This window comes from Schistocerca americana, chromosome 3 (assembly GCF_021461395.2).
Source record: "Schistocerca americana isolate TAMUIC-IGC-003095 chromosome 3, iqSchAmer2.1, whole genome shotgun sequence".
Lineage (NCBI taxonomy): Eukaryota > Metazoa > Arthropoda > Insecta > Orthoptera > Acrididae > Schistocerca > Schistocerca americana.
Window position 1 is genome coordinate 815,574,067 of NC_060121.1, and position 25,416 is coordinate 815,599,482.

At 40.0% G+C, this 25,416-nt stretch overlaps 1 protein-coding gene across 1 annotated transcript in view; it reads right to left on the bottom strand.

The window, feature by feature from the left end:
* The window catches only part of LOC124605419 (dnaJ homolog subfamily C member 16), a 172,365-nt gene that overhangs the window by 77,955 nt on the left and 68,994 nt on the right, over positions 1 to 25,416 (bottom strand). Inside the window, exons 7-8 of the mRNA XM_047137074.1 lie at positions 20,366 to 20,576; positions 18,842 to 19,044 (exon numbers count right to left, since the gene is read on the bottom strand). Coding sequence (XP_046993030.1) covers positions 18,842 to 19,044; positions 20,366 to 20,576 — 414 coding nt within the window. The remainder of the gene's footprint in view (positions 1 to 18,841; positions 19,045 to 20,365; positions 20,577 to 25,416) is intronic.

The window sequence follows — 25,416 nt, forward strand, 5'->3', positions numbered from 1 at the left end:
GCATAGTATGCCAGCTTTTTCATTTTTATATCTCCTATGTCTGACAAAATTCGCATTGCAAACAGAGATTTGTTAAGACGCTTCAGCAGTTCTGTGGTGTGCTCCTCCCAGTTGAATTTATTATCAAGCTGTAATCCCAAGAATTTAACACTGTCCACTTCTTCTATCTTCTTGTCATCGTATGTTAGACATATACCCTTGGGACACCCCTTACAACTTCTGAACTGCATGTAGTGTGTTTTTTTCAAAGTTTAGTGACAAAGAATTGGCTAGGAACCAGTGATTAATGTCCACAAATATTTTATTGGCTGATCTTTCTAAGACTACACTTGATTTGCTATTTATTGCAATGTTTGTATCATCGGCAAACAAAACAAACTTGCCATCTGGTAATGTTACTGATGAAAGGTCATTGATATACACAAGAAAAAGTAAGGGCCCCAAAATGGAACCTTGTGGGACCCCACATGTAATTAGTTCCCAGTTGGATGATGCCTGATAGCTTGATACATGTCTCTTTCCTAATAACACCCTTTGTTTCCTGCCAGAGATATAAGATTTGAACCATTTTGCAGCATTTCCTGTTACACTATAATATTCTAGTTTACTTAAAAGGATATTGTGATTTACACAGTCAAATGCCTTTGACAGATCACAAAATACGAGGGCAGTTCAGAAAGTAACCTCCGATTGGTCACAGTGCGGGTTGTGGGGGGAGTAGCGACGCCATCTGTGCGTTCACGCACTCAACAGGTCAGTCGGCATCAAGCCGTGGTCGAGTGAACGTCGTACCTGCGCTAGTTTAGTTTTTGTGGCAGTTTGAAATGTGTGCTGCAATAGAAAACCCCGCCAAATGTGAAGTGCGTGCTGTCATAAGGTTTTTTACAGCCAAAGGATATTCTGCAGCAGCTATTCATCGTGAGCTTTGTGCCGTGTACGGATCAAGAGTTATGAGTGAAGGAGTTGTCCGTGAATGGGTACGTTCATTTAAAAGTGGACGAGAAAACGTTCATGATGAAGAGAGGAGTGGTAGACCATCATTGGTGACTAACGAACTCGTTCAGACAGTTGATGCAAAAGTTCGTGAAAATCGACGTTTCTCAATGTCGGAGTTGTCTCCTGGTTTTCCACAGATTTCTAAGACTCTCTTGTACGAGATAATGACAGCAAGATTGGGTTACCGTAAGTTCTGTGCACGATGGGTGCCCAAAATTCTTACCGACCACCACAAAACTCAAAGAATGGCCTCTGCATTAGACTTTCTGTCACGTTATGAGGACGAAGGAGAACCATTGTTAAACAGAATCGTGAACCCTGAGACAAAAGAACAATCAAAGATGTGGGCACATTCAAATTCGCCTACCAAACCAAGAAAAGCCTCACAAGATTTTTCTGCCAGAAAACTGATGGCAACGGTGTTTTGGGATGCCAAAGGGGTGTTGTTGGTTGAATTCATGGAACGTGGTACGACCATTAATCAAGACGTGTACTGTGAAACAATAAAAAAGTTACGACGGGCTATACAGAACAAACGCCGTGGTATGCTGACTTCCGGTATCGTTTTTTTGCACGATAACGCCCGTCCTCACTCTGCTCGCAGAACAACGGCCCTTCTTGAGTCCTTCAAGTGGGACGTTATCAACCACCCACCTTACAGCCCAGACCTGGCGCCAAGTGATTATCACCTCTTCATGCATTTGAAGAAATGGCTCGGGTCACAGCGGTTTGATGACGACGAAGAGCTCAAAGATGCGGTCACAGGCTGGCTCCAGGCACAAGCGGGTGATTTTTATGCAGAAGGAATTTCAAAGCTTGTGAAGAGATACGATAAGTGCCTCAATCGCTATGGAGACTATGTAGAAAAATAGTGCAAAGATGTAGTTGTACGATGTATATATTAAAATATTTTTATTTAACTTGGTGTATTTTTTTAAATCAACCGGAGGTTACTTTCTGAACGGCCCTCGTATACCAGTTGCCTGCAATTTTTTGTCTAACGAATTAAGCACATTTTCACTGTAAGTGTAGATAGCCTTCTCAATACCAGAACCTTTTAGAAATCCAAAATGTGACTTTGACAGTATGTTATTTGAGATAAGATGGTTATAAAGACGACTGTACATTACTTTTTCAAAAATTTTTGAGAATGCTGGCAACAGTGAAATTGGACGGAAATTTGATGCTATTTCTTTATCTCCCTTCTTAAACAGAGGCTTAACTTCAGCATATTTCAGCCATTCAGGAAATATTCCACTGATTGTGATCTACCCATCTAATCTTCAGCATTCTTCTGTAGCACCATATTTCGAAAGCTTCTATTTCTTCCTGTCCAAACTATTTATTGTCCATGTTTCACTCCCATACATGGCTACACACCATACAAATACTTTCAGAAACGACACCCTGACACTTGACTCTATACCCAATGTTAACAAATTTCTCTTCTTCAGAAACGCTCTCCTTGCCATTACCAGTCTACATTTTATATCCTCTCTACTTCAACCATCATCAGTTATTTTGCTCACCAAGTAACAAAACTCCTTTACTAGTTTAAGTGTCTCACTTCCTAATCTAATTCCCTCAGCATCATCTGACTTAATTCAACTACATTCCATTATCCTTGTTTTGCTTTTGTCGATGTTCAACTTATATCCTCCTTTTAAGACACTGTGCATTCCATTCAACTGCTCTTCCAAGTCCTTTGGTGTCTATGACAGAATTACAATGTCATCGGCGAACCTCAAAGTTTTTATTTCTTCTCCATGGATTTTAATACCTACACTGAATTTTTCTTTTGTTTCCTTTAGTGCTTGCTCAATATACAGATTGAATAACACCAGGGAGAGGCTACAACCCTGTCTCACTCCCTTCCCAACCACTGCTTCCCTTTCATGTCCTTCGACTCTTATAACTGCCATCTGGTTTCTGTACAAATTGTAAATAGCCTTTCGCTCCCTGTATTTTACCCCTGCCACCTTCAGAATTTGAAAGAGAGTGTTCCAGTCAACATTGTCAAAAACTTTCTCTAAGTCTACAAATGCTAGGAATGTAGGTTTGCCTTTCCTTAATCTTTCTTCTATGGTAAGTCGTAAGGTCAGTATTGCCTCACGTGTTCCAATATTTCTATAGCATCCAAACTGATCTTCCCCGACGTTGACTTCTACCAGTTTTTCCATTTGTCTGTAAAGAATTCGTGTTAGTATTTTGCAGCTGTGACTTATTAAACTGATAGTTCGGTAATTTTCACATCTGTCAACACCTGCTTTCTCTGGGATTGGAATTATTATATTCTTCTTGAAGTCTGAGGGTATTTCGCCTGTCTCATACATCTTGCTCATCAGATGGTAGAGTTTTGTCAGGACTGGCTCTCACAAGGCTGTCAGTAGCTCTAATGGAATGTTGTCTACTCCCGGGGCCTAGTTTCAACTCAGGTCTTTCAGTGCTCTGTCGAACTCTTCACGCAGTATCATATCTCCCATTTCATCTTCATCTACATCCTCTTCCATTTCCATAATATTGTCCTCAAGTACATTACCCTTGTATAGACCCTCTATATACACCTTCCACATTTCTGCTTTCCCTTCTTTGCTTAGAACTGAGTTTCCATCTGAGCTCTTGATATTCACACAAGTGTTTCTCTTTTCTCCAAAGGTCTCTTTAATTTTCCTGTAGGTTGTATCTATCTTACACCTAGTGAGATAAGCCTCTACATCCTTATATTTGTTTTCTAGCCATCCCTGCTTAGCCATTTTGCACTTCTGGTCGATCTCATTTTTGAGACGTTTGGATTCCTTTTTGACTGCTTCATTTACTGCATTTTTATATTTTCTATTTTCACCAATTAAATTCAGTATTTCTTCTGTTACCCAAGGATTTCTACTAGCCCTCGTCTTTTTACCTACTTGATCCTCTGCTGCCTTCACTACTTCATCCCTCAAAGCTACCCATTCTTCTTCTACTGTATTTATTTCCCCCATTCCTGTCAATTGTTCCCTTATGCTCTCCCCGAAACTCTGTACAACCTCTGGTTTAGTCAGTTTATCCAGGTCCCATCTCCTTAAATTCCCACCTTTTTGCAGTTTCTTCAGTTTTAATCTACATTTCATAACCAATAGATTGTGGTCAGAGTCCACATCTGCCCCTGGAAATGTCTTACAATTTAAAACCTGGTTCCTAAATCTCTGTCTTACTATTATATAATCTATCTGAGACCTTCTAGTATCTCCAGACTTCTTCCATGTATACAGCCTTCTTTTATGATTCTTTACCTCAAATTGGCCTACAAAAACTGCGTAAACTAGAGTGCATGTTCATCAAGCGAGTTTTTCAACATTCTCGCGCTCCCTTCGCTCAAACTACTAGTTCTAGAGAAAAAACTGAACCGGACACTTTTTGTAGGAAATTTAATGTTGTTTAATTTTGTACTGTCACACGTTTTCGCTGGAGGGTGCGGTTTTCAAGTTATTCAAGAAAAACATACAAAAGTGATATTAAATGTGTTCTATCTTGGAAACCATTTGGACTAGGGCATACGTCCATATGAAGTCTTTTGTTCAGGATCACTAATATTATCACCCCTCAAAGCATTTACCTTTCCTACTGACTCTCCTTGTAAATCAGGCAATCTGACGAGTGAGGAGAATGTGGCCAGAACAGTTCACGCACTTGGGCAGTGGTGTGTAAGGGAGGCAAATAGGATTTGCATCATGCCGTGAAGACATATGACCAAAAGCAGTACACTGGGAACAGCGCGTGGGAGGTGGGTTATAGGGCTTCAAGTCACACCAGTAAACCATAACTTTACTTTTTGTGGAAGGGTACCCTCCTCAAAGGCCAGGACGAAAGCACCAGTACCAACACTATTGTCCTTAGTACCTCTCTCTGGACGAAATTAAAGCCAGGCCATTCCATATTATTCTCGAGTTCCTTGTCAGATTGAAGAAGAAGATCCCTGTGGAAAATAATGTCTTAGGTCACATTTAAGGACTGGTGAAGAGTAATGTTGAACCCGGATGTCACCTAATCATTCGCAAGCACATTCGGAAGCCAAATGGCTGGCAGAGGAGGTTTTAATCAGTAAGGAACCAGATCACATCTGAGTGAGTCAGCTTCACGAAACTTATCTTTGATATGTTCTACAATAAAGAGCAATTTGGTGTGTATTATTTATATCTCACTGTGTATCTTCTGTAGGCTTGCTGAAGATGTTTGTATAGCCCAATACTGGTCAAGCCACAATAAAAATGAACAAGCAGCAATGCAAACAGGGTGTCAAAAAAAGTCTAGTAAACATGGGCTCTAAAATGCATGTCTTAATGAGTCAGGAGCATTTATTCAGTAGAAGAGAAGCATTTTACACTAGTGAAGATGAGTAAGTAGTCATAGCTCTTAGGGTTTACATTTTAGACCCCACATTTATTGGACACTTTTTCTTAGTTTGATCTGCACTACCTCCTCCCAAAATATGGAAAACAAAGTCCTTGCAGCAGAAGACATGTGTTTCACAGTATCAAAGATGAACCAGTGCTCATAGCTCTTAAGTTGGGCATTTTAGAGCCCATGTTTGCTAGACATTTTTTCTTGTTTTGGAACCTGTCCCTAAAGCTTGTTTTGGGACACCTTATATAGAGTTGGTGCGTAAGTTCGTAGCATTTTTCCATAAGTTTAATACAAACAACACATACACGTAACAGAGACTTTAGTCATCAACAATACATTGAGACTGCAGTATTGTGTTTGTGATTGTGTTCGCGTTAGAGTGTGTGTGTGTGTGTGTATTTTTGATGAAGGCCTTAAGGGCCGAAAGTTTTATTTGGAACAATATTTTTGTTGTGCCTATCTTCGACTCAGCGTCACCACTACATGGTGAGTAGCAACTTTCCTTTTCATTATACTGTTACATTCCATCCTGGATTTTTCATTGTTTGATACATTCTCCTTCGCTGCTTGCAACAGTTTGCCAATGGCGCGGGTAAATTTTTGATTCCGCAACTGTTGAAATCATGTGATTTTGAGGCAAATAACTCAGTGAGCCATGTTCAGAGCGCATTTTCATCTGAAAAGGAATGTCCTTGAAGGTTGTTTGATAGAGTGGAAAAGGTGGAAATCTGAGGGCGCAAGATCAGGTGAATAAGGTGGGTGTGGAATGACTTTCCAACCCTACTCCAGTGTAGAGTTTTTTTGCCAGTCGAGGAGGATGTGGGTAGGCATTATCATGGAGTGGAATCACTTCCTGCAGTCGTCCTGGTCATTGTTCTTGGACTGCAGCTGCAAGATGTCTCAGATGTTGACAATAAATCTCAGCAGTCACGGCTACACCTCAGAAAAGCAATTCGTAGTAGACCACACCATTGTTGTTCCACCAGATGCATAACATTACCTTTTGTGGAAGCGTGCAGATCTTCATAAGGGGAGTTGCTGCATTGTGTGGGCTCAAACATTGCTTTCTTTTCCTTATGTTAGCATAGAGACACCATTTCTTGTCACCAGTAACAATACAGGATAAGAATAGTCAACATAGTTCGCGAGTTAACCGACAACAAGCAAGCAGAGACGCACATATGGCTACCCGCAGCTTTCTGTGATTTTTGCTTAGAGGATTTGGTACCCACACCCCCTGATTTTTTAACCTTCCCCATTGCATGCAAATGTCACATGATGGTGGAATGATCACATTTCATCATATTTGCCAGTTCTTAATGACAATGACATGGATGACTGTGGATTAATGCATTTAAACAATCTGTGTCTACACAGGTACTCCATAAGCCACCATACGGTGCGTGGTGGAGGGTATCCTGTGCCACTGCCAGTCATTTCCTTTTCTGTTCCACTCACAAATAGAGCAAGGGAAAAATGACCGTCTATATGCCTCCATATGAGCCCTGATTTTTCGTGTCTTATCTTCACGGTTATTACACGCAATGTACAATGGCGGCAGGAGAGTTGTTCGGCAGTCAGTCTCAAATTCAAGTTCTCTAAATTTTCTCAATAGTGTTTTTCGAAAAGAATGTCTTTCTTCCAGGGATTCCCATTTGAGTTCCTGAAGCATCTTCTAACACATACGCGTTTGAATCTACTGGAAACAAATTTAGCAAGGTGCCACTGAACTGCTTCATTGTCTTCCTTCAATCTGACCTGGTACAGATCCCAAACACTTGAGCAGTACTTAAGAAAAGGTAGCACCGGTGTCCTATATGCTGTCTCCTTTACAGGTGAACCACTCTTTTCTAAAATTTTCCCAATAAACTGAAGGCAACCACTTGTCTTCCATACCACAGTTCTCACATGCTTGTTCCATCTCATTTCGCTTTGCAACATTATGTCCAGACATTTAAACGACTTGGCTGTGTCAAACAGGACACTAGTATTACTGTATCTGAACATTAAAGGTTTGATCTACCAACTCATCTGCATTAACTTACATTTTTCCACATTTAGGGCTAAGTCACATTTTATCTTCCTATAGTCACTCAGATTCGAGACCTTACAGTACACCGTGGCATCATCAGCAACAACCGCAAATTGCTGCCCACACTGTTCACCAAATCATTTATGTATATAGAGAACAATAGCGGTCCAATCATACTTCCCAGGGGCATTCTTGATGATACCTGTGTCTCCGATGAAAACCCACCATCAAGGATAACATACAGGGCTCTACTATTTAACAAGTCTTCCAGCTACTCACATATCTATGAACTTATTCTATATGCTCATATCTACATTAACAGCCTGCAATGGGCCACCGCGTCAAATGATTTCCAGAAATAGAAATATGGACTGCCTGTTACCCTTCATCCATACTCTGCAGTATATCATGTTAGAAAAGGGAAAGCTGAGTTCCACATGAGAAATACTTTCTAAAACCATGCTGATTCATGAACATAAGCTTCTGAGTCTCATGAAAGTTTATTGTATTCGAACTCAGAATATGTTCAAGAATTCTGCAGCAAACACAAGTTAAGGATATTTGTATGTAATTTTGCAGGTCTCATCTTTTATCCTTCTTACATACTAGAGTGGCCTGCGCTTTTTTCCAGTTGTTAGGGACTTTGTACTGGGTGAGAGATTCACGATAAATTCAAGCTATGTAAAGGACCAATGCTGTAGAGCAATCATTGTAAAATTGAACTGGGATTCCACCTGGATATGGTGCTTTACTTGCTTTCAAATCTTTCAGTTGTTTCTCTACACCATGGATGCTTATTGAAACTTCCTGGCAGATTAAAACTGTGTGCCGGACCGAGACTTGAACTCCCTACCTTTGCTTGGGTAGCTCAGTTGGTAGAGCACTTGCCCACGAAAGGCAAGGTCCCAAGTTCGAGTCTCAGTCCGGCACACAGTTTTAATCTGCCAGGAAGTTTCATATCAGTGCACACTCCACTGCAGAGTGAAAATCTCATTTATGGATGCTTATTACTATGTAATCCATATATGAGTCTGTTCGATGGTCAAATGGTGGTATGTTTGTACGATTCTCCTTTCTGAACAATTTATTGAACATGAAATTTAAAACTTTGGCTTTCACTTTGCTATCTACAACTGCCACACCAGACTGTTCAACAAGGGACTGAATGGAAGCCTTAGACCCATTTAGCTATTTTACATAAGACTAGAACTTTCTCAGGTTCTCAGCCAGATCTTTTGCTAAGGTGTGATAGTGGTAGTTGTGGTAGGCTTCGTGCATAGATCTTTTCACTGACACACAAATCTCGACTAACCTTTGCATGTTGTCATTTGTGCATTCCCTTTTGAACCGAAAGTGCAATAGTCTCTGCTTCCTCAGCATCCTCCGAATTTCATCATTAAACCATGGTGGATGTTTTTATTTATTTACACGTCAAATTCCGTAGGACCAAATTGAGGAGCAAATCTCCAAGGTCATGGAACGTGTCAATACATGAACTTACAACATAAAAGTAATAACAGACAAAAATAAATGTTCATGAACCTACAAGAAAATCAGTCCATAAGTTTAAGCAAACACTATCAGCTATACAATGAGAATCGGCTTAATTTTTCAAGGAACTCCTCGACAGAATAGAAGGAGTGACCCATGAGGGAACTCTTCAGTTTCAATTTGAAAGCGCGTGGATTACTGCTAAGATTTGGTTCGCGAACTCACACCACTTATTGCCCGAACCGCCCGTTTCTGAGCCAAAAATATCCTCCTACAATGGGAAGAGTTACCCCAAAACATAATACCATATGAGCCCAATGTCAAAATACCCAGACTCGTGAACAGAGGTCGACAAGAGGTTCGCGAACTCACACCACTTATTGCCCGAACCGCCCGTTTCTGAGCCAAAAATATCCTCCTACAATGGGAAGAGTTACCCCAAAACATAATACCATATGACATAAGTGAATGAAAATAAGCCAAGTAGACTAATTTACGTGTCGAAGTATCACTCACTTTCAATACTGTTCGAAGAGTGAAAATGGCAATATTAAGTCTTTGAACAAGATCCTGAACGTGGGCTTTCCACGACAGCTTACTATCTATCTGAACACCTAGGAATTTCAACTGTTCAGTTTCACTAATCATATGCCCGTTCTGTGAGATTAAAACGTCAGGTTTTGTTGAATTGTGTGTTAGGAACTGTAAAAACTGAGTCTTACTGTGATTTAACGTTAGTTTATTTTCTACAAGCCATGAACTGAGGTCATGTACTGCACTACTTGAAATCGAGTCAATGTTGCACACAACATCCTTTACTACCAAGCTAGTGTCATCAGCAAACAGAAATATTTTAGAGTTACCCATAATACCTACGGGCATATCATTTATATAAATAAGGAACAGGAGCAGCCCCAACACTGATCCCTGGGGCACCCCCACTTGACAGCACCCCACTCAGATCCCACATTACAGCCGTTATCAACATTGTGAATAATGACCTTTTGCTACCTGTTGCTAAAGTAAGAGGTGAACCAATTGTGAGCTACTCCCCTTATTCCGTAATGGTCCAACTTCTGGAGCAATATTGTGAGATCAACACAGTCAAATGCCTTTGTTAAATCAAAAAATACGCCAAGTGTTCGAAACTTTTTGTTTAGCCCATCCAGTACCTCACAGAGAAAAGAGAATATAGCATTTTCAGTTGTCAAACGACTTCTAAAGCCAAACTGTACATTTGATAGCAAATCGTGTGATATAAAATGATCAATTAACCTTACATACACAGCCTTTTCGATAACTTTTGCAAACACTGATGGCATAGAAATTGGTCTAAAATTATCTACATTATCCCTTTCTCCCTTTTTATAAAGCGGCTTTACTACTGAGTACTTTAATTGCTCAGAAAAGTGACCATTCCTAAAGGAAAAATTACAAATATGGCTAAATACAGGGCTAACATGCGCAGCACAGTACTTTAATATTCTACTACACACTCCATCATAACCATGAGAGTCCTTAGTCTTCAGTGATTTAATTATTGACTCAATCTCCCTCTTGTCTGTATCACAGAGGAGTACTTCAGACGTCAATCTCGGAAAGGCATTTGCTAAGAAATTTATATGATTTCCTGTAGAAACTAAATTTTTATTTAATTCACCAGCAATGCTCAGAAAATGGTTGTTAAATACTGTACACGTATCTGATTTATCAGTAACAGAAATATTATTACTGCGAACTGTCTTTATATCATCAACCTTGTGCTGCTGACCAGACACTTCCTTCACAACTGACCACATGGCTTTAATTTTATCCTGTGAATTAGCTATTCTATTTGCATACCACATACTTTTTGCCTTGCTAATAACATTTTTAAGCACCATACAATACTGTTTGAGATGGGCTACTGTAGCTTGATTGTGACTACTTCTAACATTTTCATATAATTCCCACTTTGTTCTACATGATATCCTTATCCCACTAGTCAGCCAACCGGGCTGTACATTACTGCTAGTACCCCGTTTAGAATGTTCTAAAGGAAAGCAACTCTCAAAGAGCATGAGAAATGTGTTATGGAAAGCATTGTATTTATCATCTATATTATCGGCACTATAAACATCTTCCCACTCTTGTTCCTTGACAAGTTTTGAAAAACTCTCTATTGCTGTTGGATTAACTTTCCTACGTAGTTTGTAATTAAATACGACATTGGTTTGAGTACAAAAACCTTTTAGTGTTAAAATTTGCGCATCATGGTCTGAAAGGCCATTCACCCTTTTACTAACAGAATGCCCATCTAGTAATGAAGAAGGAATAAAAATATTGTCTATGACTGTGCTACTGTTCCCCTGCACCCTAGTTGGAAAAAACACAGTTTGCATCAGATCATATGAATTCAGGAGATCTACCAACATCCTTTTTCTTGCACAATCATGTACAAAATTAATATTGAAGTCACCACATATAACTACACTCCTGGAAATTGAAATAAGAACACCGTGAATTCATTGTCCCAGGAAGGGGAAACTTTATTGACACATTCCTGGGGTCAGATACATCACATGATCACACTGACAGAAACACAGGCACATAGACACAGGCAACAGAGCATGCACAATGTCGGCACTAGTACAGTGTATATCCACCTTTCGCAGCAATGCAGGCTGCTATTCTCCCATGGAGACGATCGTAGAGATGCTGGATGTAGTCCTGTGGAACGGCTTGCCATGCCATTTCCACCTGGCGCCTCAGTTGGACCAGCGTTCGTGCTGGACGTGCAGACCGCGTGAGACGACGCTTCATCCAGTCCCAAACATGCTCAATGGGGGACAGATCCGGAGATCTTGCTGGCCAGGGTAGTTGACTTACACCTTCTAGAGCACGTTGGGTGGCACGGGATACATGCGGACGTGCATTGTCCTGTTGGAACAGCAAGTTCCCTTGCCGGTCTAGGAATGGTAGAACGATGGGTTCGATGACGGTTTGGATGTACCGTGCACTATTCAGTGTCCCCTCGACAATCACCAGTGGTGTACGGCCAGTGTAGGAGATCGCTCCCCACACCGGGTGTTGGCCCTGTGTGCCTCGGTCGTATGCAGTCCTGATTGTGGCGCTCACCTGCACGGCGCCAAACACGCATACGACCATCATTGGCACCAAGGCAGAAGCGACTCTCATCGCTGAAGATGACACGTCTCCATTCGTCCCTCCATTCACGCCTGTCGCGACACCACTGGAGGCGGGCTGCACGATGTTGGGGCGTGAGCGGAAGACGGCCTAACGGTGTGCGGGACCGTAGCCCAGCTTCATGGAGACGGTTGCGAATGGTCCTCGCCGATACCCCAGGAGCAACAGTGTCCCTAATTTGCTTGGAAGTGGCGGTGCGGTCCCCTACGGCACTGCGTAGGATCCTACGGTCTTGGCGTGCATCCGTGCGTCGCTGCGGTCCGGTCCCAGGTCGACGGGCACGTGCACCTTCCGCCGACCACTGCCGATAACATCGATGTACTGTGGAGACCTCACGCCCCACGTGTTGAGCAATTCGGCGGTACATCCACCCGCATGCCCACTATACGCCCTCGCTCAAAGTCCATCAACTGCACATACGGTTCACGTCCACGCTGTCGCGGCATGCTACCAGTGTTAAAGACTGCGATGGAGCTCCGTATGCCACGGCAAACTGGCTGACACTGACGGCGGCGGTGCACAAATGCTGCGCAGCTAGCGCCATTCGACGGCCAACACCGCAGTTCCTGGTGTGTCCGCTGTGCCATGCGTGTGATCATTGCTTGTACAGCCCTCTCGCATTGTCCGGAGCAAGTAGGGTGGGTCTGACACACCGGTGTCAATGTGTTCTTTTTTCCATTTCCAGGAGTGTACTTTCTGGTACTTCTTACAAAGTGAATCAAGAACCCTCTCTAGCTTAAGCAAAAATGCTCTGAAGTCGGAGTTAGGGGACCTATAAACAACAGCAATTAGAAGTTTAGTTTCACTAAATTCAACTAATGCTGCACAACTTTCAAATATCTGTTCAGTGCAGTGTCGTGATACGTCTATGGACTCAAATGGAATACTGTTTTTTACGTACAGAGCCACTCCCCCACGCAGCAAGGAACTCCTCGAGAAACAGCCAGCTACATCCCTTATCCACTTACTAGGCACATAAGTCTCCAGACCACAATTTACAGTCTGATTAAACCTCATCCATAATTCCTCTACATCCATCTTACTGGAACTAAGTGACGCCAATTCACTGTCTAAGTGAAACCAAATAATTGCTCATCTGCTCTATCTAGCAGAAACACTCTCCTAGACTTCTTGACTGATTTATTAACTTTCGTAATCATAGTTGCTATAATGACATCTTGATCACTAATCCCCATTTCTACCACTGACATTGCTGATGAAGTCCAGCCTATATGTAGCTACAATGTCTACGATATTCCCATCGTGTGTGGGCTGCTAGCTAACTGCTCAAGACAGTTTTCTGAAAATGTGTTCAAAGGTATTTTGTATTACTGTCTGTCTGTACCCCCCCCCCCCCCCCCCCCAGACCCTCCCCCCTCCACACACACACACAATGAATCCACAGACATCCCTGTCTACCCTCAGTAGGTTAAAGTCACCTTCAACGAGTATTGCATGATCTGAGTATTTACGTGCTACTGAGTGTACGCTTTCTTTGAATGACTTCAGAACTGTCGCAGCAGAGCCAGGTGGCCAGTAAAAACTTCCAACAATTAACTTGGTTTCACCTACACTTGTTATATGCAACCAGATAACTTCACTGTAACACTCAACTTCGACCTCCTTGGTACACAAAACGGGTTAGAACACTGTTGCAGAAACAACGAAACAAACACGCCAAATTTAAACACATGCAAAATCCCCAAGATTGGCAATCTTTTACAGAAGCTCAAAATTCAGCATGGACTTCAATGTGAGATGCTTATAACAATTTCCACAATGAAACTTTGTCTCGAAACCTGGCAGAAAATCCAAAGAGATTCTGGTCGTATGTGAAGTATGTTAGCGGCAAGAAACAATCAATGCCTTCTCTGCGCGATAACAATGGAGATACTATCGACGACAGTGCTGCCAAAGCAGAGTTTCTAAACACAGCCTTTCACAATGCCTTCACAAAAGAAGATGACGTAAATATTCCAGAATTTGAATCAAGGACAGCTGCCAACATGAGTAACGTAGAATTAAATATCCTCGGAGTAGTGAAGCAACTTAAATCACTTAATAAAAGCAAGTCTTCTGTTCCAGACTGTATACCAATTAGGTTCCTTACAGAGTATGCTGATGCATTAGCTCCATATTTAACAATCATATACAACCGTTCGTTTGACGGAGGGTCTGTACCCAAAGACTGGAAAGTTGCAGAGGTCACACCAATATTCAAGAAAGGTAGTGGAAGTAATCCAATAAATTACAGGCCCGTATTGTTAACATCAACATGCAGCAGGATTTTAGAACACATATTGTGTTCAAACATTATGGAATTACCTTGAAGAAAACGGTCTACTGACACACGGTCAACATGGGTTTAGAAAACATCGTTCCTGTGAAACACAACTAGCTCTTTATTCACATGAAGTGTTGAGTGCTATTGATAAGGGATTTCAGGTCGATTCCGCATTTCTGGATTTCCAGAAGGCTTTTGCCACTGTACCACACAAGCGGCTCATAGTGAAATTGCGTACTTATAGGGTATCGTCTCAGTTATGTGGCTGGATTTGTGATTTTCTGTCAGAGAGGTCTCGGTTCATACTAACTGACGGAAAGTCATTGAGTAAAACAGAAGTCATTTCTGGCATTCCCCAAGGTACTGTTATAGGCCCTTTGTTGTTCCTTATCTATATAAACGATTTTGGAGACAATAAGAGCAGCCGTCTTCGGTTGTTTGCAGGTGACGCTGTCGTTCATCGACTAATTAAGTCATCAGAAGATCAAAACAAACTGCAAAATGATTTAGAAAATATATCTGAATAGTTCAAAAAGTGGCAGTTGGCCCTAAATAACGAGAAGTGTGAGGTCATCCACATGAGTGCTAAGAGGAACTCGTTAAATTTCGGTTACACAATAAATCAGTCTAATCTAAAAGCCGTAAATTCAACTAAATACCTAGGTATTACAATCACGAACAACTTAAATTGGAAGGGACACATAGAAGATAGTGTCGGAAGTCCCATGCGGCTTTTCGCGGATGATGCTGTAGTATACAGAGAAGTTGCAGCATTAGAAAATTGTAGCGAAATGCAGGAAGATCTGCAGCGGATAGGCACTTGGTGCAGGGAGTGGCAACTGACCCTTAACATAGACAAATGTAATGTATTGTGAATACATAGAAAGAAGGATCCTTTATTGTATGATTATATGATAGCGGAACAAACACTGGTAGCAGTTACTTCTGTAAAATATCTGGGAGTATACGTGCGGAACGATTTGAAGTGGAACGATCATATAAAATTAATTGTTGGTAAGGCAGGTACCAGGTTGAGATTCGTTGGGAGAGTCCTTAGAAAATGTAGTCCATCAACAAAGGAGGTAGCTTACAAAACACTCGTTCGACCTATACTTGAGTATTGCTCATCAGTGTGGGATCCGTACCAGATCGGGTTGACGGAGGAGATAGAGAAGATCCAAAGAAGAGCGGCGCGTTTCGTCACAGGGTTATTTGGTAACCGTGATAGCGTTACGGAGATGCTTAACAAACTCAAGTGGCAGACTCTGCAAGAGAGGCGCTCTGCATCGCGGTGTAGCTTGCCCGCCAGGTTTCGAGAGGGTGCGTTTCTGGATGAGGTATAGAATATATTGCTTCCCCCTACTTATACCTCCCGAGGAGATCACGAATGTAAAATTAGAGAGATTAGAGCGCGCACGGAGGCTTTCAGAAGTCGTTCTTCCCGCGAACCATACGCGACTGGAACAGGAAAGGGAGGTAATGACAGTGGCACGTAAAGTGCCCTCCGCCACACACCGTTGGGTGGCTTGCGGAGTATAAATGTAGATGTAGATGTAGATGTAGATGAAGATGTTGTGGGCAAGGCTAACCAAAGACTGTGTTTTATTGGCAGAACACTTAGAAAATGTAACAGACCTACTACGAAGACTGACTACACAACGTTTGTCCGTCCTCTTAAAGAGTACTGCTGTTCGGTGTGGGATCCTTACCAGATAGGACTGATGGAGTACATCGAAAAAGTTCAAAGAAAGGCAGCATGTTTTGTATTATTGCGAAATATGGGAGAGAGTGTCACAGAAATGATACAGGATTTGGGCTGGAAATCATTAAAAGAAAGGGGTTTTTCATTGCGGTGGAATCTTCTCATGAAATTACGATCACCAACTTTCTCCTCCAAATGCGAAAATATTTTGTTGACACCAACCTACATAGGGAGGAATGATCACCACGATAAAATAAGGGAAATCAGAGCTCGTACGGAAAGATACAGGTGTTCATTCTTTTCGCGCGCTATACGAGATTGGAATAATAGAGAATTGTGAAGGTGGTTTGATAAACCCTCTGCCAGGCACTTGAATGTGATTTGCAGAGTATCCATGTGGATGTAGATGTAGACCTCAATAGAGACAATATTTTTGACAACTGCAATGAACACGCCCCTCCTATGGCCTCTAATCTGTCTTTCTGACATATGTTTCACGACTTGCTGAATATCTTAGAGCTTTCCACTTTCAGTTTCACCAAGCTCTTGGTCCCAAGAATAATTGCCCGGAGGTCTTCCTGAACATGGAGATTTACTAACATCAAAATGATCCTCCTTAAAATGAGAAAATAATTTTCGTGTCATGCTTTTTCCAATGGTAGTATCCTCACACACAGCACACACACTTTAGGAAAAAGGAGACATGCAGAGAAGAGCATCATGAACACCGACCTTTTTCTAGTATATGCAGTTTGGAGACTAATTTACGTTCCTTATTAAAGAAAAAGATCAGATCTTTTGATAAACTGAAGATCCCTCTCAATAGAACTCATAAAACCATTAAGATGAAATGAATGGAAATTTATTTCAGTAAGTCTTTGGAAATAAAAAGAAATAAAAAGCACTATAGTCGGAGAAAGTGAGTATGCACATATGTTTGTGCAAGTGTGTGCGTATGCTTGTGTTTGCATGGCTTCTATTTCCAAAGAAGTAATTTTTGGTTGAGAGCTAGAAGTTTTAGGAGTCTTTTCACTGTGCTTGTCTGCAACTCAATGCCTCCTCTATGTGGTGAATAGTAATCTATCCTTTCATAAGGTCCCTGTTATTTCATCCTGGGCTTTCCCTTGGCTGTGGACATCTGGTTGAAACATTTATGAACACCTTTCATACATCATGGACAATGCCTACAGTTAGCTCCAGAAAAGAGGACATTATTGACTGGTTAAAATAAGAGGATTTCCACACCAGACAACTTTAGAAAGAGTGAATCAAGGAATTTCATAATTTAAAATTCCATAGTTATAATAAATTTCAGTTGCCTCAACATGTCTTAGACTAAATAGATAAAAATCATAGTGTACAATTCTGATACAGCCTCATTTTACTAAGACAACTTTCACTGGTTTATGGTTCAAATGGAAGACAAATGAAAATTACATAAACGTCAAAAAATAGGCAATGTGGTGTGTTTCGATAAAGATATTCATATTATTTTATTTAATACATTTAGACTGCAAGACCATGAATCAGAAAAATACTTGGGGATATATTCACAATTTACATGTCAACCCCAAAAAACAGGTGAGATTCAACTTCTATCTACATTTGTTTTAGTATGTTCATCAACTGTATCATCATCAATAATTGAGCATAATACTCCCATCTGCATATACAGGGTGAACATTAATAAAACCAATAAACTGCAGGGCCAATCCCTGACTGGAAATGGAGGAAAAAAGGTCCTATGAACATATGTCCGGAAACACACGATTGCCACGATAGATGGCACTGACAAATGACTGTTTCTCTGACCATATCCTTTGTGTGTTGCAGCCTCGGTGATTGACACAGCATACTGTAAGCAGCAAAAAGGTCTGGTATTCACGTCAGGAACAAGCCATGGAGATGGAAATGGTCGAGTGGCGGCATGACAGTACCAAAAAAAGTACCCTCATAGACACCAACCCCATTGCACAACACTTCACACCCTTTTTGGGCACTTGTGTGATCACGGGTCCTTTCAGGTGGACGAGTGTGCAGGGAGGTGGCGGACTGTGCAAAAACAAGATCTGGAGGACCAGCTCCTAAAGGATATCGAGATGAACCTTAGTACAAACTCCAGGCAAATGGCCCGCAAACAGGGTATAAGCCGACATACGATTATGTGTATAACGCATGACAACCGCTACTATCCCTATCACCTGCAATCCTATGGAGGCCACTTTGAACATGACTTAGATGCAATGCAATACTGCACTGTGTTCCAAGATGATTTGCTGTAGTTGCACACACACCGTCCATTTCTGAACACATGTTCATAGGACCTTTTCTCTTCCATTTCTAGTCAGAAATCTGTCCCTGCAGTTTGTTGGTTTTATTAATGTTCACCTTGTATGTCATGCATTTAATGTTAAAACACATGCAACAGGTAACATAACATTACCATGAATTTATATATGTGCCCATAAAATGTTATGTATAACCTTAATCATAGGATGAAAACAAAAAAATACTGTCAGATGTGTGATGTGTGATGCTGTAGTTGCACACACACCGCCCATTTCTGAACACATGTTCATAGGACCTTTTCTCTTCCATTTCTAGTCAGGAATCTGTCCCTGCAGTTTGTTGGTTTTATTAATGTTCACCCTGTATGTCATGCATTTAATACTGTCATGCATACTGTCAGGTGGAAGAGTTACGAGTATACAGAAAAGTAATGAACAAATGAGAAAAATTTGCTAAGAGGTAACAAAAAAAAGTGCACCTTGATAACAGCCTCATATGTTAATGCTTCTGTTGAATGAAGTAATCGCTGTATAGTGGATTCCAGCTGATCCCTTGTTTCATTCCATTCCTTAATCTTGGCAGAATCCCAAGTATGTGGTAACCATTCATATTTAATATGATTTGCATCTCTCCGCCATATGATAACAATATGTAAGGAAGGCTCCAGTGGACCGCCTTCACCTGTTGAGAATGAAATTTTGTACCCAGGCCAAAATCTGTTTCCACTTACATCAAAAGTTTTTATAAAGCTATTATTTTCTATATATAAAGCAGCAAGTTTTTTTATTTTTTAAAAAAAAAAGAGCCTTCAGTAGTTTCAGAAACTGTACACAAGCTCATCTGAATATTTGCTCAACTTCTTGTTTAATACAAAATGATAATTCACTTATTTTACCTATTTTCCATTGTTCCTTCTACATTAGTCCTGTTTAGTGTGCTAGAGTATTAATTTAACTATTTCTATCTGGTGTCGTGGAATAAGTTATGCCAGTTACAAAATTCTGTTGTCAAATTAAAAAGGTACCATCAAATTTTCACCACTATCTGCACTCCACGAGTTACCTTAGCATGTGTAATGGAGGGCAATATGTGTCTTTTTATTATTTGCTGAACAGATTACTATATAAAATAATGGAAAATAAAACTGAGGACTCTTAGATGACACAGTTTGACTTCGGAAGAGGAAACGGTAACTGAAAGGTAGTTCTGACATTGTGCTTGATACTGAAGCAAGACTCAAGAAAAAACCAAGATATTTTCATACCATTTGTTGGACTAGAAAGAGATTTCAACACTGTAAAGAGGTGGAAAACATTTAAAATCATCAGAGGACGTACAGTTAAGACTGTAAAATAGCTGGGTAATCTTTATGCAAATGAATAAACGCATGGGCTTCACCTTGTATTACTTTTTGAAATCTATCATGAGCCACAAGCTATAAAATTAACTTATATTATTCTACTTACATCCAATTTCAAGTTTAAGAATTCTGAACAACATTCTCACAAGCAGCAAAAGGCTTATTATGCAAGGTTATCTGAATTGTTCTGGTATTTGAAGAGATTTGTGTACCTAGTTAGAGAGCAATTAATGTGACAAAAGCAGAAACTTTTCACAAATCTATGTAACTTGTTTAAAGTCAAATGAATATTCTGCCTTGATTTTGATGAGTGGGAACAAACTGGAATACATCTACATGAGCCACTAGTTTTAGTTTTCAGTACACGCCTGAGTTGGAAACAAATATTATTCATGGAAAATCCCAACAACTTTTTGTCTGACTTAAAAGATATTTCACTTTCCAAAACTTGGTATTCATTTGGCAGTTTGCACTCTAAATTACAACATTTGTCACATGAAACAAATTGAGTTTCCATGATAGTAAATCCACTGCTTACTAAACTAAGTGTAGACATGAAATACAAAATCAAAAAACTTCAAAAAATTAGAGTACATAATAAATCTGACATACTGAGGAATGAGTACTGCCCTTGTTACATACCGCTTGTTAGTGCATTTATAAACTCCATTTGTTTCTCCTGGAAAATATACACAAAACGAACTCTTTCCACATTGTATGACGATTCCTGGGCAAAATCCCTTAGTGCTTGTCTTGCATCATCATGGTATGGTGTATCTTGAGATACTAGCACTACACACAGTCTCTTTCTTGGTCGTGACCACTCAGGAGGACATAATGCATCAAACATCCCCTACAACAAAATTCAGAGAAATTATTTCCAGTAATCCTAAACAGTTCTGAAGTTTCAGTTCTTATCTACTGCCTCTCTTATCTATTACATTAGAAAAATGCATTTAATCACATGCCATTGGCAGTTATTTGAAAGTCCGGTGGATAATAATCGCAACCTTTTACTATGGTTCAGAATGAGAAATTTTTATATTATTGGGAAGGTGATCACAGATTTTAATGGTTGAATACTACTCTTTCCTTTCTATGGCTCACTGAAGCTGAGCCGTTGAATAGTATAATTCATTTCTTCTTCTAGAATTATAGTTACAATGATGATGTTTTTAAATTATGATTGATTGTTGACAACAAACTTTATAAGGGTGTACATGTAAAGTGAAGCTGTCGCCAGTATGCCCAATTGTTTTAAGAGTTGTCTACAAGTTATTCTAGAGTGGAAATTAGACATTATCCTTATTGCATGCTCCTGTGCAACAAACACGTTTTAGTCAATGTCAATGATGAGTTACACCTGAATATCATGCCATAAGACACTAGTAAATGAAAACAGGAAAAGTAAGTCAACTTGTTGGCATTTTCGTATCCAAAATCTGATATTATCTGTAACAAAAGATGCATAGCTTAATGTGTAAGAAGCTCTGTAACCTGACTTGCAGCTGAGGTTCTTATCAATATAAACACCCAATAATTTATAATATTGTTTCATTTGTTGAAGCATTATTTCTAATGGTGTCCTTGTACTGAATCACATGTCTTGTGCTTTATCTAAATTCACTGACAATCCATATCCAGAGAACTGATCATTTATTTTCAGGAAAATATTGTGAAGAGTGTTCCATATTGATTTACTCTTTAATTTCTCCCATCATTCATGTTATGCCATTTGGATCATTACAATTGCAACAATGTAGTACTTTGGTTTAACAGTAGGTGACAGAACAATCACTAAAATTTTAATCCTTACACAGTACAACTCATTTTCCCAACTGCTGTCACTAAGTGTGTGGATAACAAGTTGTGCAATAATCCATGATGGCACTGTAAAATATGGTTTCTGCACAAGAAGAGTGTAAATACAGAGGATATTGACAGGCTATTAGTGGCAGTGTGTGAAGAATGTGCACCATCACGAAAAGTGCTCTTTCAGCACAACAGTGTCAGTCTCCATGCAAGCTGGAACACCACGGCTGCCATCGCTGTAATGGGATTCCAGGGACTTGGCCCATTCTGGTTACTACTTATTTACGGCTGTGAAGAAACCTCTGCATGGACTTCATTCGACAGACTTCCAGAAACTGCAAGCAGACTGCAGAAAACTGTTGTGAAAAGGATAAACAGAAGTTAAAGGGGCAAAGTCAGAGAATACAAAGGGTTTGGAAATACATGGAATGTCATTTCACCAATGGCAGCCTTGGTTGTTTGACTCACATGGGGATGAGCACTGCCATGTTGCAAGACCATTTTTTGTGATGGTGCACACACTCCGCACATCGCCACCAATCACCTGTGAATATCCTGCGTTTACCCCCTGTCTTCCACAGAAACCAACCACATTGTACAGTGCCAACCTGTTGTCCACACACGTAATGACAGCAGTTGGGAAAATGGGTTGCACTGTATAGGGATTAAACTTCTAGTGACTGTCCTGCTGCCTATGGTTGGACCAAAGTACTGCGTACTTGCAACTGTAACGATGAGTCAAATAGCGCACCATGACTCTCAGAAAAAAATTAAGTGTAAATCAATATGGAATGCCCCTCATATTTACATTCTGAAGTACTGAAGTTGCCCCATTAGACTTTATTATAATGCCTGCATGGTCATCAAAGAGTATTATTTCTGCTTCTTGGATATATGATCGAAAAACAAGAGCAGACCCAATATTGATCCCTATGATATGCCTATGATGATTATTCATGAAGGTGCTTTTTCATTCCATACAATCCTTAAGTTTCTTAATGCGATGCTATGCACCATTTTGGTTAGATAAGATGTAAAACAATTGTACATGTGCGCACATCATGGTAGAGGTGGGGCAACGGTAGTTGTGGGTGTTTCATTTACCGTGGGCACCACACAGTTTGGGCGGTGCAGTTCAACAGCTGAAAACTACTTACAAGTGGAACTCCTAAGCTATAGTAGCGAGACTGCAAACACTTGTATGACCAATGACTCAATAAATCATTTGTTTCTTTTTACTAGAGCACTGAATAAGAAAATCAGTATGTAAACAACTGAGACAGCCACTTTCAATGGACAAACCATACAGTTCAGAAGGCATGAGCAAACCACTCCTTTGAAACAAAGCGCTGTTTCTGGCCAAAACAGAGAACAATAATGTGGTTCTGCACAGATCCCAAGTTATAATGTGCAAGCTCTACCAGCATGATCTCTAATACCATAAAATTTGAGCCTCTGTAAGAGAATATTGTGAATTGCTCTATCAAATGCTTTTTGACAAGTTACAAAAATGATCCGTTGGCCATTTTTTGCATTTTAAATTTTGCACAATCCAATTCATGTTTTGAAAAACAGCATGTTCAGTGGAGAGGTAAGTGGTGAGAACAATCAGTAATTGTTAATATACCTGTCTTACTACCTTTCATATAAAGAGATTTGGCAAAAGTATCTTTCAGTCTGGAAAATCCCTTGTAATAGTGATGTATTGCATATGTCACTAATACACTGCATATATGTGAAGAACAGAATTTTATTACTTTACTCAAGACATTATCATCGAATACTTGAGTTTCTGGTTATGAGGGAGTTTATTACATTCTTAATTTCTTGACAAACACGGAGAATTGCAGTTTGCCTGTATGTTACTTCTTGCATTCACTCTATTGGCTTATTTCTGGAACTGTCCACGACAATCTGCTGAGTTACCTCAAGGATGTGATTATTAAATACGTTGGCTATCCGGTTGCTATCATTTATTATTTGGCTGTTATATGTAACATTTGTTAAATGATTTCCTGGTCTCTCTTTTAACTTTCACCTACATCAATTTAATTTTATAATCTGAATTACTAGTTTCAAGATGTTATACTGAAACCCACCTGTCTAATCTTCAATCATAGGAAACCTCGTTGTCTTTGTTTGGCATCTGAAATCTAACATTCACAGAAAATAAGAGGAGCCTGCACTGAAGTACTTTGGAAAATAATTATTTCACAAATTATAGAACATCTGTATGAATGGAGAACACCAAAACATAGGAAGATAATGTGAAAAGTTCTCTGATCAGCAAAGTGGCGGTGTTCACATAAATGAAATTTTGTTTATATTATGTTGGTACATTTGTGAAACAATGAAAGTCTGGAATGCTGTGTCATCATAATATTCTATCTTTAAGAAGGTTTACTGCCAAGAGTTTGTTCTTCAGTTTTTTGACATAAGAAATGAGCGCCTGAATTACTCTCCCTTGAATGTAGTATACATGAAGGACACCAAAAACTGCACTATCAGCAAGGAAAGAAGATGAAAGTTTAACACTGCATTAATGACAAGATAATTAAGGATGGAATAGAAGGTTGGATAGGAGAGGATGAGAAATGATATCTTCATTCTCTTTTCAAAACAATCACACAAGCTGCACTATCATTTGTAAGATTTATGTGAACAGTTCAGTCAGAAGAACAAGTGTGGTGCATTTTACATAATGATATCTTTGTACATGACATAGATTAAATTTCTTGGCAGAAAAGGTGGCAGGAAGATTAAGATTTCACAGCTTGTTGATGATGAGAGCACTAGAAGAGGATGATTTGTTCAACACTAAAGGGGGGGGGGGGGGGTGTTTGAACTCCAATTTTCTAGTTGTTGTTGTTGTTGTTGTTGTTGTTGTGGTCTTCAGTCCTGAGACTGGTTTGATGCAACTCTCCATTCTACTCTATCCTGTGCAAGCTTCTTCATCTCCCAGTACCTACTGCAGCCTACATCCTTCTGAATCTGCTTAGTGTATTCATCTCTTGGTCTCCCTCTTCGATTTTTACCCTCCACGCTGCTCTCCAATACTAAATTGGTGATCCCTCGATGTCTCAGAACATGTCCTACCATCCGATCCCTTCTTCTAGTCAAGTTGTGCCACAAGCTCCTCCTCTCCCCAATTCTATTCAATACCTCCTCATTAGTTACGTGATCAACCCATCTAATCTTCAGCATTCTTCTGTAGCACCACATTTCGAAAGCTTCTATTCTCTTCTTGTCTAAGCTATTTATCGTCCACGTTTCACTTCCATACATGGCTACACTCCATACAAATACTTTGAGAAACAACTTCCTGACACTTAAATCTATACTCGATGTTAACAAATTTCTCTTCTTAAGAAACGCTTTCCTTGCCATTGCCAGTCTACATCTTATATCCTCTCTACTTCGACCATCATCAGTTATTTTGCTCCCCAATAGCAAAACTCCTTTACTACTTTAAGTGTCTCATTTCCTAATCTAATTCCCTCAGCGTCACCCGACTTAATTCGATTACATTCCATTATCCTCGTTTTGCTTTTGTTGATGTTCATCTTATACCCTCCTTTCAAGACACTGTCCATTCCATTCAACTGCTCTTCCAAGTCCTTTGCTGTCTCTGACAGAATTACAATGTCATCGGCAAACCTCAAAGTTTTTATTTCTTCTCCATGGATTTTAATACCTACTCCGAACTTTTCTTTTGTTTCCTTTATTGCTTGCTCAATATACAGATTGAATAACATCGGGGATAGGCTACAACCCTGTCTCACTACAAATTTTCTAGTATACTGTAGCATTTACAAGACAGGTGTTGACAGATCTGAGCAAAAGAAACAACTGAATTGGAGAAACATTTTCTCATCAGTACT